The 17,875-nt window shown below is 48.4% G+C and overlaps 1 protein-coding gene across 4 annotated transcripts; it reads right to left on the bottom strand.

Annotated features, from left to right (window-relative positions):
• Window positions 1–4,775: 4,775 nt before the first annotated feature.
• On the bottom strand, window positions 4,776–17,524 carry LOC128399321 (monocarboxylate transporter 13-like). 4 transcript variants are annotated; one of them, XM_053360633.1, is made up of 6 exons: window positions 17,438–17,524; window positions 16,588–16,683; window positions 14,917–15,135; window positions 14,257–14,400; window positions 8,934–9,707; window positions 4,776–6,001 (listed from the first exon to the last, which is right to left on the bottom strand). In XM_053360633.1, the coding sequence occupies exons 3-6, from the start codon at window positions 15,125–15,127 to the stop codon at window positions 5,733–5,735; spliced, it is 1,398 nt and encodes a 465-aa protein (XP_053216608.1). In that variant the 5' UTR covers window positions 15,128–15,135; window positions 16,588–16,683; window positions 17,438–17,524; the 3' UTR covers window positions 4,776–5,732. The 4 variants fall into 4 exon arrangements, with proteins under 4 accessions (XP_053216608.1, XP_053216606.1, XP_053216607.1 ...); XM_053360631.1 differs by having other exon boundaries at window positions 14,917–15,132; XM_053360632.1 differs by having other exon boundaries at window positions 14,917–15,132; window positions 16,588–16,713; window positions 17,438–17,479.
• Between the last annotated feature and the right edge of the window lie 351 nt (window positions 17,525–17,875).

The raw sequence follows: 17,875 nt of genomic DNA, 5'->3' as shown, positions 1-17,875 counted from the left end.
TTAGAGTGCAGGGGGGCGGGTTATTGGTTTGTTCGCTTGTTCGTTGCCTTTTTATTTTGTCTTTTCACCACCCAGAGTTCTACGGATTAAAGGTGGTATACCAATTAAAGAATAACACCGTTACCTTTAGAAAAGTCCCGTATGCTCAGAGACTTTGCACCTGTCCATTGGGAGAGATAGGAAGCCCAGAACACTTGTTCTTTAGATGTCCCTTTTATGAAGAGGCACGTAGTAAGATCATGGATCCCCTACTGGTGAGGCTCGCCGATCTCCTGCAAAAGCAAAAATTTGACCTTTTCCTGTTAGGCAAAGATCAGAAGATGACCTGGATGGTCGCCAGATTCTGTGTACACATCTGTAGGCGCAGACCATTGCCCAACTCAAAATAGTCTGGCATGAAAATCCCCAAATTCGGTTCCATGGGTGACTCTGAGTCAACTCCCTGGGATAGTTTATTGTTGTACATCGTTTCTATCCTTCAAAAATTTTTATTAGTTTTTACAATATCAACGACAAACAAAAACATAAAACAAACAAAACATAACAAACATAAATCATAACCTTATTGAAAATAACAGTTATTTACTTTGTAGAACGACTTCCTCGTTTCCCCTTAGTTGAATTTCATTGAATATCCTTATAACGGTTTTCCAAATCCCAATTTTAATACCCATTAAATAAAACATTAACATCTTTAAATCTTCTCCTTCTTGTATTAAACATATTGTTTTATCAGTTAACATAAATACAATCCTAAGCCCATTAAGTATCTGGAGGCTATTTCCAGTTATTTTAGCTTAACAAATTTAGCTAAATAATCATTAAATTTCTTCCATTCTTCGTGGTATTCCTCCTCCTTCTGGTCGCGGACTCTTCTGGTTAGATCGGCTAGCTCTAGTACATCGTTTCTAAATTTATTGTTGTACATCGTTTTAATTGTCTGTTTTACTTCTGTGACTATACCCCCAAGTGTGTTTTATAAGCTGGTCTCCGACCGTAATAAATTATCTTATCTAAACACAGTTAGCTAGAGGCAGCAAATTGTGAGCCATGGGGCTGAAATAACCAGTACCGTCCTTCGCCAGAGAGCGGTGTCTCTATCTTTCCGTTCAGAGGAACGGAGGAGAGTGAGTCAGTCGAGGACACGGCTTATTATACTCTGCCGCTGGAAATTGGACTAAAGATATCTTTTGTCCAAAGTGTGTGCGTCAGCCTTTTAGGGTCTAAAAAGCACAGTGACCTAAACCATGTTGTGGCAAGGCGGTCCTTAGCTTCCCAGAATCCCGACTTTAACACCGTCTCTCCCATTTTGGGATGGTGTTTGCCCCCCCAAATCTTAGGGTCGTGTTCCCCAGGCCTGGCCAGCAGATTTTGCCAAGGAACCAGAGTGTCTGTTCATTTCCCCATTAGTGATGTCGTCAGCAAGGCAGCTATGAAAACTAAGCTTTGCAAGAGGTCAGTTGCCAGCCGACTTGAAAGTTAAAGGGACCCCTGACCATTAGGTCCAGTCGTGGACGATTCTGGGGTTGCGGCGCTCATCTCGCCTTATTGGCCCAGGGAGCCGGCATACAGCTTCCGGGTCATGTGGCCAGCAGGACTAAGCCGCTTCTGGCGAACCAGAGCAGCGCATGGAAACGCCGTTTACCTTCCCGCCAGAGCGGTACCTATTGATCTACTCGCACTTTGACATGCTTTCGAACTGCTAGGTTGGCAGGAGCAGGGACCGAGCAACGGGAACTCACCCCGTCGCGGGGATTCGAACCGCCGACCTTCTAATCAGCAAGCCCTAGGCTCTGTGGTTTAACCCACAGCGCCACCCACGTCCCATGGAAAATTTGCAAAAAGAGCCACGGGTCAGTTGAGTCTTGCAAGAGAGCGAATAAACTTGAGAGAGGGCTTGCAAGAGAGTGAATGAACTCAAGGCCTGGGGGGGGGCACGTGTGGCCCTCCAGCTCTTTCTGGCCCTCAAAATCCTCCCCCCAGGCAACACCCGTTGCTTCACACACACCTCAAATGTTTTCAGCTGACTGGGTTGTGTCTTCTGATCTTGCCTTCTGCCTATACGGAGGACGGAGACTGGAATTTGTCTATGCATAAAACCAGCCTCCATCACAAAGGTAAATTTGCACCAGTTGCTCCACCCACTTTCACCTCTGGCCATGCCCACCGCTGGCACCCGGCCCTCAGCAGGTTGCCCAGAATGGAACACGGCGGAAGGTCGTGTGGAAGAAGGTCGGCGGTTCGAATCCCCGCGACGGGGTGAGCTCCCGTTGCTCAGTCCCTGCTTCCGCCAACCTAGTGAAGCCTTAATTACTTGGGATCCATTTGCCCGCTTACCCAGGACGTAGAGGAGACAAGAAGCACCAGGGATTCATCTTTCTTCAGAGAAAAGAGTTTATTGAATTCTGCGCAGAGGCAGCCAGCGGAATCACTTCCAAAGGCTGGCGGCCCCTAATACACGTAAGCAAGCAATATTTATACCCCTGCAGCACCTCCCGACCACCCCATCACCAGTAGCTCATCATATCATATTCCCCGATTTGCCTTATTGCCTCATTGGGTGTTGCTAAAGCATTTCGCCAGTGCACTCCTTTTGCTTATCAGTCAAGCCTGCATATCTTGCATATCTTGTTTGCTCCAGCTGCATTCCTCCTCCTCCTCTCCGGGCGTTGCCTTCCAACTGCCCTGCCTACTCCCTTCACTAGCAGTTCGAAAGCACGTCAAAGTGCAAGTAGATGAATAGGTACCGCTCCGGCGGGAAGGTAAACGGCGTTTCCGTGCGCTGCTCTGGTTCGCCAGAAACGGCGTAGTCATGCTGGCCACATGACCCGGAAGCTGGATGCCGGCTCCCTCGGCCAATAAAGCGAGATAAGCGCCGCAACCCCAGTCAGCCACGACTGGACCTAATGGTCAGGGGGTCCCACTTACCAGTGGTTCCTGCCTTGCCGGGGTGGGCTGGATGACCTTTGGGGTCCCTTCCAACTGTACCATTCTGAGAGTCCCATTGGGCTCATTCACTGCCTAGCCAGTGCGGTGCAGTGGTTAGAGTGGAACCTGGGAGACCAGGGTTTAAATTCCCCATGAAGCTCCCTGGGCGCCCTTAGGCTCTCAGCCTGGCCTGCCTTACAGGGTCGTTGTGCAGAATAAATGAAGGGGCTGGGGGAGAACCGCGTACCACCTTGAGCTCCCACAAAAGCTGGGATATAAATGCAATAAGTAAATAACTGCCTTAATATTTTTTATTTGCTTAATATATTTTTTTTCCATGCAAATTTAGGAGTGGGAAACTTATGGGTGAAAGTGTTGAGCCAGCCCAATTCCTCTCCCCTCGCCGGCTGCAAGCCTTCTGGCTTAAAGGATAATGATTTTATGGCAGAGGGGAAAAACAAGTTCCAAAGGGTGAGATTCTGGCCCGTGGAGAGGGGCCCAGCACACCCGAAGGCCTCAAAGTCCACCAGGTGGCTTCGAGGTCAGCTGCTTGCCGAACTTGCCTGAGATCATCCTTGCCTTCCCTCCTCCAGCTCTCTAGAGCAGAGGTAGGGAACCTGGTGCCCTCCAGCTGTTTTCGACATATGTATTTGCAGCCAAAAAGCAGCAAAATATGTTTTTTGCATTACTGGGATTGGGCTGGGGGACCCTTTGAGACTCTCCGAACTCTTACCTATTCAGAAACAGAGTTGGTGACGCTCCTTCGAGAACTGAATGGAGACTTTGGGTCCTGTGGAACTCTCTGCCACTAGATTCAGCAGCACTGTTTCAACTTTTAAATGCCTGCTGAAAATTTGACCAGGCCTACGCAGGCAATGAAGAATACGGCTTCCACAAGGGTTAACTGGTGCCTGTTTTTTTTACTTTATACATATATGTGTCTTTGCTGTATGGTTTTCCTAGAATTGTAGCGTCGGGAGGGGACCCAACGGTCATCTAGCCCAACCCCCTGCAATTCATAGCTGCCAACTTTCCCCTTTTTTAAAGGGAAATTCCCTTATACCGAATAGGATTCCTCGCAAGGAAAGGGAAAAGTTGACAGCTATGCTGCAATGCATTTGTGTTGTAAACCACTTTGTTATTTTTAAATGAAATAGTAGCCTATTTTTTAAATAAATAAATACAATAATGTATTCCCTTAGGGCACTCTTTGCCAACCTGTTTTGGACAACTGCAATGGGCAAAGGCTAATGGGATTTGTGGTTTGCAACCATCAGAAGGTGCCAGGTTCTAAACCAAATGCTTCATTTCCCGAACTACCGTATTTTTTGCTCTATATGACTCACTTTTTCCCTCCTAAAAAGTAAGGGGAAATGTGTGTGCGTCTTATGGGGCGAATGCAGGCTGCGCAGCTATCCCAGAAGCCAGAACAGCAAGAGGGATTGCTGCTTTCACTGCGCAGCGATCCCTCTTGCTGTTCTGGCTTCTGAGATTCAGAATAATTTTTTTCTTGTTTTCCTCCTCCAAAAACTAGGTGCGTCTTGTGGTCTGGTGCGTCTTATAGAGCGAAAAATACGGTACGTTTCCCAAACAAAATGAAAGGGCTCAAGGGTGATTCACTAACCCCACTAACCCGCAAACACTTATAACAGTGGGTGGCTAACTTGCAGACCCTCCAGATGTTGGACCCTGAACCCCAACATGTGGCCACAGGTGAGAGTTTGAGAACATCTGGAAAGCCCGCCAAAGCTCAAGCCATTTTCGCTGTGGATTTTATTTTCACAAACTGCTGGAATGACCAAATTAATAAATTAAGAATAAATACGGCCGCAGACTGCAGAAAACAGTTCCATCAAAACGTCACGTTTTTAATCCTAAATTGAACGGGGTGGGGAAGGAGTCACATTTCAGAGTTTACAATGGACGCTCTGATCCGTCCTCCCTTGCGGAAAGTTGCAAAATTGACGATTGCGTGAAGGGAGAGGGGCGGATGCTACGAGAGACGGCGGCTCTGCTAGCCAAACAGAGGGCGTTAAGGGGTCAGAGTTTACTATTTGAGAGGTCTGTGGGTTGACCGGGTTATGATTACTGAAGTCCCTCCCCATGAGTGTCCTGGAATGCCCAAATGCTACAAGGGTCTTTTCTGGGGGGTACTGAGTCGCTTGCATGGGCATTGAGAGAGGAGCCTCGTAAAAGTTTACAGAAGGCATTCCTCTGGGGAAACCAGCGGTCCAAAGTTCGCCTCCACGTTCGGTTGCTGGAGCGAGTCTGTTTTCACGCACCTGGTCCAACCTCTGCGGGCGGCTCAGAGGAACGGTGGTGCGTTAGTTAAGGCACAGGCAAGGGAAATACCAGCTTCCACAACAAGAAAACCAGCTCCTCTTCAAGGACGCATCTGCACACCACGCGGAACTACAGTTCCCAGTGCCCTTAACAAACTACAGCTCCCAGGATTATTACTTTTTGCTTTAAATGCATGGTTGGAAGATGCCACCCAAACCTTCTCACCCCACGCTGGTCCCAACAAGGTTATTCTCTCTAGTCCTGGAGTAGCCAATGTGCTCCTCTGGATATTGTTGGACTACAACGCCCATCATCCACAGTTAACAGCCAGGGATGATGGGCGCTGTAGTCTAGCAATGCATGGAGGGCCTCAGGTTCCCCATTCTTGTTCTTTAACCTTTGCCCACCGCACAGATGTTGGACTACAACTCCCACCATCCACAGCCAGCTTAGCCAACAGCCAAGGATGATGGGCATTGTAGTCTAGCAACACCTGGCCAGGAAAGGCTGCCCTTGGGTGATCAGCTCTTGGTGAGCGGTTCCTCTGTCTCAGGCATGACCTTGTAGGGGTGGCAGTCGTGGGGAGAGAGGACCCCCACGGGAGCAGTTGCTGATGCCAAGAGGGTGCCCTCGCCAGCTTCCATCTTGGCACTGGGTTCTGGCACAGACGGTGGGGCAAGGCAGCTGGAGAAGTTGGGCAGAGTCATCAGGACAAGGCTTCCGGCGAACATGAACGACCCGGCCGCTAAGAAAGAAGCAACGTAGTCACCCGTTGCGTCCCTCAGCCAACCTGGAAGAGAAAGGAAGAGCGACCTGGAACAACCTAGAACAGTCGGTGCCAACCTAGTGCCCTCCAGATGTTTTGCACTGTAGTTCCTGTCAGCCCGGGTCAGTGGTTACAGACGGGAAGAGATGAGGTCCCAAACACCTGAAGGGTATGGGATTGGGGAAGGGCGGTCTAGAACATAAGCCTCAAGACACACCTAGAACATAATAACTGGCAGTGCCGTCACTTCTGATGCAGGTGTGGACCTAGCAGTGGTAGGGAGATTATTTGCTTGGCTTCCTTGTCCAGAAAGGGCTGTTTAGAGGTAGTTTAGAGCAGTGCTTCTCAACCTGTGGGTCCCCAGATGTTGTTGGACTACAACTCCCATCACACCTAGCCAGCATGACCAGTAGTGCCCTCCAGATGTTTTGCACTGCAGTTCCTGTCAGCCCAGGTCAGTGGTCACAGACGGGAAGAGATGAGGTCCCAAACACCTGAAGGGTATGAGATTGGGGAAGCGTGGTGTAGAACATAACCCTCAAGACACACCTAGAACATAATAACTGGCAGTGCCATCACTTTGCCCAGAATGGGCTGTTTAGAGCAGTGTTTCTCAACCTGTGGGTCCCCAGGTGTTGCTGGACTACAACTCCCATCATTCCTAGCCAGCATGACCAGTGGTCAGGGATGATGGGAGTTGTAGTCCAACAACATCTGGGGACCCACAGGTTGAGAACCGCTGGTTTAGAGGCAGATACTCCCAGGTTCATATCAAGGTAGGCCTTGGAGAGCCTCTTGGTGAACCGCTGCTAGTCATGCACTACAACTCCCATCAGCCCCTGCCAGAAAGGTCAGTGGTCAAGGATGATGGGAGCTGTAGTCCAATGACATCTGGGGACTCAAGTTTGGGAAAGGCTGCTCTATTGCAAAGTTCTTCAGCCCCGGTGCCCCCCACCTAGACGTTGTTGGACTACAGCTCCCATCATCCTGAGTCAGCTGAGCTGATTTCTCGTGGATGATGGGAGTTGTAGTACGACGGCACCTGGATGGAACTGTGTTGGCTACCCGCTGGCGCAGGCCCCCCTGACAGAGGGCCATTCCTGTGTTCCTATCTCGCTCCTTGAGCTGGGAACCAAACGCAACTGCGTCGGAAACCCGCTTCGCCTCCTTGTGGAGACAAAAATTTATTTGGAATATGTTCAGCCACACACACCTCTTAACCCAGTTCCAATTCCGGAAGCTGCAAACCTGCTTTATATAAAGGCCCGGCATGGAACCAATTATTTGTGAGGAGCTAATAGGCTCATTTAAGGGACGCGGGTGGCGCTGTGGGTTAAACCACAGAGCCTAGGACTTAGAATCATAGAATCCTAGAGTTGGAAGAGACCACAAGGGCCATCAAGTCCAACCCCCTGCCAAGCAGGAAACACCATCAGAGCACTCCTGACATATGGTTGTCAAGCCTCTGCTTAAAGACCTCCAAAGAAGGAGACTCCACCACACTCCTTGGCAGCAAATTCCACTGTCAAACAGCTCTTACTGTCAGGAAGTTCTTCCTAATGTTTAGGTGGAATCTTCTTTCTTGTAGTTTGGATCCATTGCTCCGTGTCCGCTTCTCTGGAGCAGCAGAAAACAACCTTTCTCCCTCCTCTATGTGACATCCTTTTATATATTTGAACATGGCTATCATATCACCCCTTAACCTCCTCTTCTCCAGGCTAAACATGCCCAGCTCCCTTAGCCGTTCCTCATAAGGCATCGTTTCCAGGCCTTTGACCATTTTGGTTGCCCTCCTCTGGACACGTTCCAGTTTGTCAGTGTCCTTCTTGAACTGTGGTGCCCAGAACTGGACACAGTACTCCAGTACTTGCCGATCAGAAGGTCGGCGGTTCGAATCCCCACGACGGGGTGAGCTCCCGTTGCTCGGTCCCTGCTCCTGCCAACCTAGCAGTTCGAAAGCACCTCAAAGTGCAAGCAGATAAATAGGGACCGCTCCGGCGGGAAGGTAAACGGCGTTTCCATGCGCTGCTCTGGTTCGCCAGAAGCGGCTTAGTCCTGCTGGCCACATGACCCGGAAGCTGTACGCCGGCTCCCTCGGCCAATAAAGCGAGATGAGCGCCACAACCCCAGAGTCGGCCACGACTGGACCTAACGGTCAGGGGTCCCTTTACCCTTTTCCTTAAAAGGCTCCTTTATGTGCCGGAACAGTTAATACGTGAGGAAAATGCAGGCCAGGATCAGAGCCACGTGCAGTGGTTGCAAGTGTCAGAATATGACCTGGGAGAGGCCGGCGTTCAAATCCCCACTCGGCCATGAATCTCACTGGGAGACTTTGGGCCATAGCTGTCAACGTTTCCCTTTTTTTAAGGGAAATTCCCTTATCCCGAATAGGATTCCTCACAAGAAACGGGAAAAGTTGACAGCTATGGGAATGCCCATTGCGGATGCCCACTTCGGAAAGGGGATGCTGCTGCGCTAGGAACATGGAAAGGTGCCCTGCCTGGATCAGGCCTCTTGGATAGATTCCTGCATTGCAGCGGGTTGGACTAGATGACCCTCGTAGTCCCTTCCAACTGCTAAAATTCTACGATTCTGCATTATTTTTTTTGAAGTACAGTGGTAAGGTAAAGGCAAAGGGACCCCTGACCATTAGGTCCAGTCGTGGCCGACTCTGGGGTTGCGGCGCTCATCTCGCTTTACTGGCCGAGGGAGCCGGCGTACAGCTTCCGGGTCATGTGGCCAGCATGACTAAGCCACTTCTGGCGAACCAGAGCAGCGCACGGAAACGCCGTTTATCTTCCCACCAGAGCGGTACCTATTTATCTACTTGTGCTGGTGTGCTTTCGAACTGCTAGGTGGGCAGGAGCAGGGACTGAGCAACGGGAGCTCACCCCAACGCGGGGATTCGAACCGCCTACGTGGTGGGCAAATAAATGTGATAAATGGCACCACCTACCGGAAAGGGGCGCCCCCAGCAACCCTCCGATGCTCTCGATCATCTGCAACAGCCCCATGGAGCTGAAGATGTTGGCGATGCCCACGATCTCTGGGATAATGGAGAAGACGACAGGCGTCAGCGCCCCCGAGCAGAACCCGTAGCAGAGGCTAATGGCCACCAGCAGCGGGTAGTCGCGGCCCCACGGGACGGCCACCAAGGCCACGCCGGTCAGGAAGGTCCAGGCCACCAGGATGCGGGCCAGGCGGCAGCCGCGGCAGTTGGCCAGCCAGCCCGAGAAGAGGCGGCCGCACAGGTCGGCCGCCGCCGCCAGCGACATGAGGAAGGCTGCCTGGTACTCGTCGAAGCCCAGCTCCCTGGCACGGGCCACCAGGTGGACGTAGGGGACAAAGTAGCCCGTGTTGACCAGGGTGACGGCCAAGACGAACCTCATGAAGGCGAAGTGGCCCAGGAGGTGGAGGCCAAAGAGGGAGGAGAACCGCGCCCAGCACGTCCCTCTCGCGCCGCGGCCCGCCGGACCGGGCAGGTCTTCCTTGAGGGTGATGGGGCGGATGAGGGCCCCGCAGACCACCAGGTTGAAGGACATGCCCGCCACGATGAGGAGGGCCCCTCGCCAGGCGTAGGTGTCCACCAGGAGCTGGAAGAGCGGCGAGAAGGCGAAGGACGAGAGGCCCACGCCCGTCAAGGCCAGGCTGGTGGCCAGTGTCCGGCGGCGCTTGAAGTACCGGGCGACTGACGCCAGGGAGGGCGTGAAGACCAGGGCCCAGCCGAAACCTGCCAAGATAATATAATAATAATAATATTCACACCCCGCCCATCTGGCTGGGTTTCCCCAGCCACTCTGGGTGGCTTCCAACAAAACACTAAAATACAATAACCTATTAAACATTAAAAGCTTCCCTAAACAGGGCTGCCTTCAGATCTCTTCTAAAAGTTTGGTAGTTATTTTTCTCTTTGACATCTGGTGGGAGGGCGTTCCACAGGGCGGGCGCCACCACAGAGAAGGCCCTCTGCCTGGTTCCCTGAAACTTGGCTTCTCGCAGGGAGGAAACCGCCAGAAGTTCCTTGGCGCTGGACCTCCGTGTCCGGGTAGAACGATGGGGATGGAGATGCTCCTTCAGGTCTACTGGGCCTTTAAGGCCATTTAGGGCTTTCAAGGTCAGCACCAACACTTTGAATTTTGCTCGGAAACGTATTGGGAGCCAATGTAGGTCTTTCAGGACCAGTGTTATATGGTCTCGGCGGCCGCTCCCAGTCACCATTCTAGCTGCCGCATTCTGGATTAGTTGTAGAAACGAGAACGTCCCAAAGTGCTGGTTTTGTGCCTGTGGAGCTTTAAAATGGAATCGCAGAGTTGGAAGGGACCCCCGAGGGTCATCTAGCGCAACCCGGGAATCGTTTTGCCCAGCGTGGGACTCGAACCTGCAGCCCTGAGATGAAGAGCCTCGTGCCCTCCCCAAGGGAACTACCCCAATAACTCAAGGACCTACAAACCGACCCGGACCCTGAGATCCGCACCGGCGGCCCATCTTTGTGTGCCTCTTTCACAGGAGGGTGGCAACACGAGAACAGGCCTTTTTGGTGGTGGCTCCCCATTCGTGGGATGCTCCTCTCAGCGAGGCTTGCCTGGCGTCTTCATTATACACCTTTGGGCACCAGGCAAAAACATTCCCTCTTCAACGAGGCCTTGGGCTGGTTAACATCTGATACCCTTTTTAAAACATGTTTGTGGGAGGTTTATTGGCTTGTGTTTCCTGTCCTTGTTTTTATCGTGCATTTTGTGTTTTTCTTTTTTTATTGAACTGCCCTGAGATCGACAGAGGAAGGGCAATATACAAATCACATCAAATAAATCAATAAAGAGCCTGCTGGAAAAAGGCTTTTCTCTAGCTGCAACCTCCACCTTTTCTATAAACATTTCTGGACCCTTCCTTTCCCCAACTTGACTCGATACCCTTTCTGAGGCGAGGCGACCAGAACAAAATGCAGAAAGGGAGGCACAGGCATCTCCCAAAGAACAGAAGGATCAGGCCAAAAATGGCTGCCGGGATCAAGCCAAAATGGCGCCTGTCTAGCTCAGCATCCTGTTGTCATGGTGCCCCACTGGATTCCCCCGTGAGGCGGCCATAATCTGGCAGCTCCTTCTCCATCCTTGCGCCCAACGGTCGTCTTAAGCAAAAATGAGATGCCATAGGTGGCTTTTTCAAGATGGCGGCCTTCCATGAGGGGAATAATAATAATAATAATAATAATAATAATAATAATAATAATAATTTTTATTTATATCCCGCCCTCCCCAGCCGAAGCCGGGCTCAGGGCGGCTAACAACAATAAAATAGTTCAACATTCTAAAAAACATTTCATTATAAAAATTAGTTAAAATCAAATTTATGGCAACCATTACGCTAAAATGAGGCCTAACCCTTCCCTCAGTTAGCCGCCCTCAGGAATTTTAACTCAAACCATGTCCGTGTTTGCTGAAGTTTGCAAAACCACGTTGGAGTGGCATACAAAGGATGAACAAATTAATTCAGTGATGATAGATCAGGCAAGAGATGTTGGACATAATATAATGTTTGAAGACTGGGAAAGGTTGTGGAGGAAAGGGGTCAAGTTCACCGCATGCACGGCGTTAAAGGAAAATGTTGTGAAAATGATGTATAGATGGTACTTTTCCCCTGTAAAATGAGCAAAGATTTACCATAAGACTGATAACCTGTGTTGTAAATGTAAAGAAAAAGAAGGTACTTTCTATCATATGTGGTGGACCTGACCCAAGGTGAAAGACTTCTGGGAAAAGATATACAATGAATTGGAAAAAATGTTGAAATATACATTTATTAAGAAACCAGAAGCCTTTCTACTTGGAATAATAGGTCTGGAATTGCTCAAAAAAGATATTTTTGTATGCCACAACAGCTGCTAGAATTTTGCTGGCCAAAAATTGGAAATTACAAGAAGTACCAACAGTGGAGGAATGGCAGGTGAAGATGATGGGATTTTCAGAGCTAGCCGACCTGACCGGAAAAGTCTGTGACCAAAAGGAGTGGAAGAAATTCAAAGACTATTTAGCTAAATATCTTAAGATAATATAATCAGAATTACTTGCGAGTACCAGAGAGGCCTAAGATTTGAAAATGTGATGTGTAAAATATTATGTTACAGTTAAAAATGAAAAGAAAGTAAGATGTTCATTGACCAAGTAAATTTTATGGGGAAATAGTTTTGGAAAACTGTTGCAATGATTTATATGGAAACTCAGCCAGGGGGATTGAAGGAAGTCACCTAACAATGTTAACAAAAGTGGAATTATTATAATCAGGATAAATGTTTGTTTGTTTTGATTTTCTTTTTCTTATCCGTTTGTTATAAATTTGGAAAATTAATAAAAAAATTGGGGGGGGGAAGGAGTTGGCAAAACCAAAACATAAAGCTAAAATGAACAAATAACCCATTGTGTATCATGGCTATTTTCTCAGGGAGAGTTCCTCAGGGGAATGGCAGCCATCTTGAACCAGAGCCTGACTTTGCTTTTTCCTCAGATATCCAAGTATCCCCTTGGATATATGGCTTCTCCTTCTCTGGGCTGGTGCCCTCCAGATGTTTCGGACCGAAACATTTCGGACCGAAACATCTGGAGGGTATCTGCTGTGGTTCGAAACATCTGGAGGGCATTGGCTCGGAGGAGGCTGCCTTTAAAAAATGGCTGCCATTATCTGTGAAGATAGATTGGGCAAGAGAATTAGGACATAATATAATGTTTGAGGATTGGGAAAGATTGTGGAAGAAAGGGGTCAAGTTCACCACATGTACTTTGTTAAAGGAAAATATAATGAAAATGATGTATAGATGGTATTTGACTCCTGTAAAATTAGCAAAGATATATCATAATTGTGACAACATATGTTGGAAATGTAAAGAAAAGGAACCTTTTATCATATGTGGTGGACCTGTCCCAAGGTGAAAGACGTCTGGGAAAAGATTTATAATGAATTGAAAAAAATGTTGAAATATACATTTATAAAGAAACCAGAGGCCTTTCTTCTTGGAATAACAGGTTTGGAATTGCCCAAGAAAGATGTTCAATTATTTTTGTATGCCACAACTGCTGCTCGTATTTTGTTAGCTAAAAAGTGGAAAACCCAAGAATTACCAACCATAGAAGAATGGCAGATGAAGATGATGGATTTTTCGGAGCTAGCCGACCTAACCGGAAGAGTCCACAACCAGAAGGAGGAGTATCAGGAAGAGTGGAATAAATTTAATGATTATTTAGTTAAATTTGCTAAGTTGAATTAACTGAAAACAGCTTGCAGATACTTAATGGGCTTAGGATTTTATTTATGTTAAGTGATGAATTAACATGTTTAATTCCATAAGGTGAAGATCTAAGGATGTTAATGTTTAAGTTAAATTTCATAAAAATTGGGATTTGGAAAACCGTTAAAAGGACATGCAATGAAATTCAACCAAGGGGAAGCGAGGAAGTCACTTAAGAAAGCTAATAACTGCAAATTTTCAATAAGGCTATGATTTTTGTTTGTTTGTTTTGTGTGTCCGTTTGTTTGTTTATAATATTGTGAAAACTAATAAAAATTTTGAGAAAATAAAAAATAAAAAATGGCTGCCATTTTCTTCAAAGACTGACTCTCGCTCACCAACGCTCTCCTCCCCTCATCACTCTGTTACCTCAGCCTTTGCTAAAAAAAAAAAAAGGACCGCCAAATAAATATATTGAGATCTTGGAAGCAAAAATAATAATAATTATGCCCAGCAAGCAAAAAGATGGAAAACTAACACATCGCAGTTGCAGAGTCAGGGTAAAACCCCACAAGAGTGGATATTTTGGGGGGCAAGCAGATTTGTACGGTGATTATTTGTTATTTCATGACATTTAGATGCTGTTTGATCGTTTAAAGACCCCAAGGGGGTTTACAAAAGTGATAAAACAATAAATTTATCAATAGGAAAAATGAATGACTTTTGGAAAAAAATGCTAAAAAAAGATTAAAAATTGCATCAGCTTTGTAAGCATCGGGGACGGGCCTTGCTTAAGCAACACTTATAGAAATGTAGAGTTGGAAGGGACCTCTGAGGGTCATCTAGTCCAACCCCCTACAATGCAGGAATCCTGCCCCTTGGGCGGGCTCGAGGTTAACAGCCAGAGACCCATTGCACCGCTGGAGGTGTTTTTAGCAGGTGCCGAAAAGAGCACTTTGAAGGGACCTTGCCTGGTGTCAAGAGGCAGGGAGTTCCAAAGTCCACACTGAAAGATTGGTTTCTTGCAAACGATAGCAACGCAGGTCATGCAATTTCGACGCACCTGAGAGGAGTCCGATGCAGAGGTACAGGTGAGCCAGGCAGGTGGCAAAGGAGGCCAGCAGGAAGCCCAGGCCCGAGAAAAACCCACCGGCCATGACGACAGGGCGGGCCCCATAGCGAGAGCTCAAAGCGCTGCCCACCGGACCTGCCAAGGAAGAGAAAGGGATGCCGGTCACTGCATTGCGGCTGCAAGGAGCAGAATCACCCTTCCCCAGTTCTGAACAGGAATTCGCACCCGGCGCTGCTATGGGCTATTAGAATCACAGAATTGCAGGGTTCGAAAGCGTGGGACCCAAAGGGTCATCTGGTCCAACCCCATTGCAATTCAGAAATATGGAGCAGAACTCCCCCATAGCACCATGTATTAATTATTATAATATTTATTTTTAATAGATATATTAGGACCAGTTTCTGATCTTTTAGTCCTTCCAGAGAAGGTCACCCCATCCTTGGGCAACGTTCTGTCTCCATGCCCATCCTGCCTGAGCTGCAGAATGTTCGTGAGCGCTTCCGTGACATCACAGCACCCCGGCCAATGGCGAGGAAGGATGCGGAAGGCGGTTTCCCAGCGCATGTGGGGCAAAGATTTCGCGCCGAGCGCAGGCAGGCAGCCCATAGCGCGTGTCCCACAAACAAACACACCTGCCGCCATTCCACTCACTCGCAAACTGTTGCACTGCGATCCCAATTGAGGTGATCCAGGAGATCCGCCCGGACAGCTCGTCAAAGTACGTCACGAACTCCACAAAGAAGACGCCGAAGGAACGGATCACGCCAAAGACCAACGCGGATTGGAGGAAGGCCGAGAGGACGATAATCCACCCCCAGCCTCCGTCCGGGGCTTCAGGGTGAACCACGACCGGGCCCAGCATGGATCCTGCTTGGGGAGCGAGGGAGACGGTCCGGGGGAATAAGAAAACCCTAATTATGACTGAAGCTTAGATTTCCTAATTATTGCTCAAGCAGCTTCTTCCAATAACATCCATTCAACTTTTTCCGAGATTACATTATTTTCTGCTCCCCCCAGGAATCATCAGAAGGACTGGGAAGCATCTGATCTCTAGATTCCCACATGCAAGAGAGGCAATGCGGTGCAGTGGTTAGAGCAGTGGTTACCAAACTTTTGTTTTGTTTTTTCCAATTTTTTTTATTAATTTTCAAAAATTCAAAACAAACAAACATACAGACAAACAAACATACATACATCCTGTTTAAATCTTGGTAATATTATTAAGTGACTTCCTCAAATCCCCTTGGATGAATTTCATTCTATATCATTTTAACAGTTTTCCAAATCGATTTTCTCAAAAAATTAACTTGATGACTTAACATCTTTCATTCTTTTTTATTTAGCTTTAAACATCTTAAGTCTTATCCTTACATATTTACCGTATTTTTTGCTCTATAAGACTCACTTTTTCCCTCCTAAAAAGTAAGGGGAAATGTGTGTGCGTCTTATGGAGCGAATGCAGGCTGCGCAGCTATCCCAGAAGCCAGAACAGCAAGAGGGACTGCTGCTTTCATTGCGCAGCGATCCCTCTTGCTGTTCTGGCTTCTGAGATTCAGAATTTTTTTCTTCTTGTTTTCCTCCTCCAAAAACTAGGTGCGTCTTGTGGTCTGGTGCGTCTTATAGAGCGAAAAATACGGTAAATCCTAAGCCTATCTATTATTTGCAAGCTTTCCCAATTGAGTTATCTGAACATATTTAGCTAAATAGTCTTTAAATTTCATCCATTCTTCCTGATACTCCTCCTCCTTCTGGTTGCGGATTTTTCCGGTCATCCCCAGTGCCCCCCTACCCTACAAAAAAGCATTATTCAGAACAGTGGCTTGCTTGACCCACTAAGGCAGATAACAATAAAATCCAAATTAATTGCATATTTATTCCAGTCCTGTTGGAGCCATTCAATTCAACTGAACAAAGCTGATGAACTTGATCCACTGAGACCACCCCGCCATGCCTCTTAGCACCCAGTAGGTAATCCCATCTGGGTTTAGCGTGTCAGAATAGGACCAGGAAGACCAGAATTCAAATCCCTCCAAAGATGACCTTGGGCCAGCCTCTCGGCCCAACCTACTTCACCGAGTTGTCGTGAGGATAAAACGGAGAGCAGCGAAAACCGTGCCTGCCACCAAATAAATAAATATGCAAAAACAAGGGTACCTCTGAGCACGTGCAGAGTCTGCCGCCACCCACCAGCAGAATTCCAGGCCCTAACACTGTTGGGTTTTCTCTTCCCCTGCAAACCCCTTGGGGTTCTGCAGATCCACCTGAGAAATTGGGAATTCCTGGATACCTTTGCTACCTGTATTCCACCTGGGAGCTACTCACCCCTCAGTCTGCTCCCAGAAAGCCTTTTTTCCTGCGTTCTTCAAACAGGTTGGCCATGGAAGGGCACCCTGGATCCTAGAGGGGGGTGCCAGGGATCTGGCGAAGGGGGGGTGCTTTTAGAAAGAGCTTTCAAGGTGGAGAGAGAGGAGAGGAAGCGATGGGGGGAGAGAGATGGGGAAGCCACAGAAACGGATTTGCAAAAAGACACACACTGATAAATCGGTGCAAGATTAATGATGATGATAATAATAATAATAATAGGGGTCTTAATTCCCAATAGTGTCTCCACTAACGGGAGGGGGGATTTTGGAGAGCCAGGCGCCTTGCAGAAAAGGACGACCTCTAAATAAACGTTTTCCATGGGGGGGGGCGCATTTGGAAACAAAATTACGTGAAATCGCATGATAAGAAGACGACCCAGGGTTTTTAAGGGGGGGCTTACAGGCCTCCTGGGACTCCCCCCCTGAAGAATTCCTGATCACCCCCCACCCCAAAAAAGTAGGACCTCTAAATAAACGTTTTCCATGGGGGGCATTTGGAAACAAAATTACGTGAAATCGCATGATAAGACGACGACCCAGGGTTTTTTGGGGGGGCGGGGCTTACAGGCCTCCTGGAATTCCCCCCATAGGAATTCCTGATCACCCCCCCAAAAAAACCCTGCTGGAATCCCCCCCCCCAATCCCGAGTCCTATAGGGACACCTCCGCCGCCGCCCAAAGGAATAAATGAAACCTTCATTTATTCATTTAAAAGAAATAAATGAAACCTTGGGTGATCTTCTTTTGGAGGCTCCCCCCTCCCAGAGAACACCCCCCTTTTCCTCCCCCCCCCCACCGTTTCGTTCCTACCGAGGGAGGGGGGAAGCCGGGAGCCTCCGCGTGAGCGGCTACAATGTTGCAGGATTCGAAGGGGGCGGGGCCAGGGTGGGAAGCCACGCCCCCCGCCTCTCTCCTGCTCCCGAAAGGGCTTCGCTATGGAGGTGTCGGTGGGTGGCGAGGGCGCGCAGGCGCAGTGGCGACGGCCGAGGGCAGGTTGATCCGGCTGAGCATCTTGCGGAGGAATGGCAGATGCAAGTGATTGACTATCTGGAGATGGCAGAAATGACTGGCAGAATCCGTGACCAGGGAGAAGAATTGATGGAAGAGGATTGGAAAAAGTTCAAGAACTACCTACAAAAATATTGTAAACTGTTTGAGTGTTAAAATGATGTGGGATGTGAAGGTAACATGGCATTTGGGACATCGTTAAAAGAGTTATGGAAAGAAGAATTTTAATAAGGAGGGGGT

Source organism: Podarcis raffonei, chromosome 13 (assembly GCF_027172205.1).
Source record: "Podarcis raffonei isolate rPodRaf1 chromosome 13, rPodRaf1.pri, whole genome shotgun sequence".
NCBI lineage: Eukaryota > Metazoa > Chordata > Lepidosauria > Squamata > Lacertidae > Podarcis > Podarcis raffonei.
The sequence above is the reverse complement of the archived record's forward strand: the minus strand, read 5'-3'. Positions and strand labels throughout refer to the sequence as shown.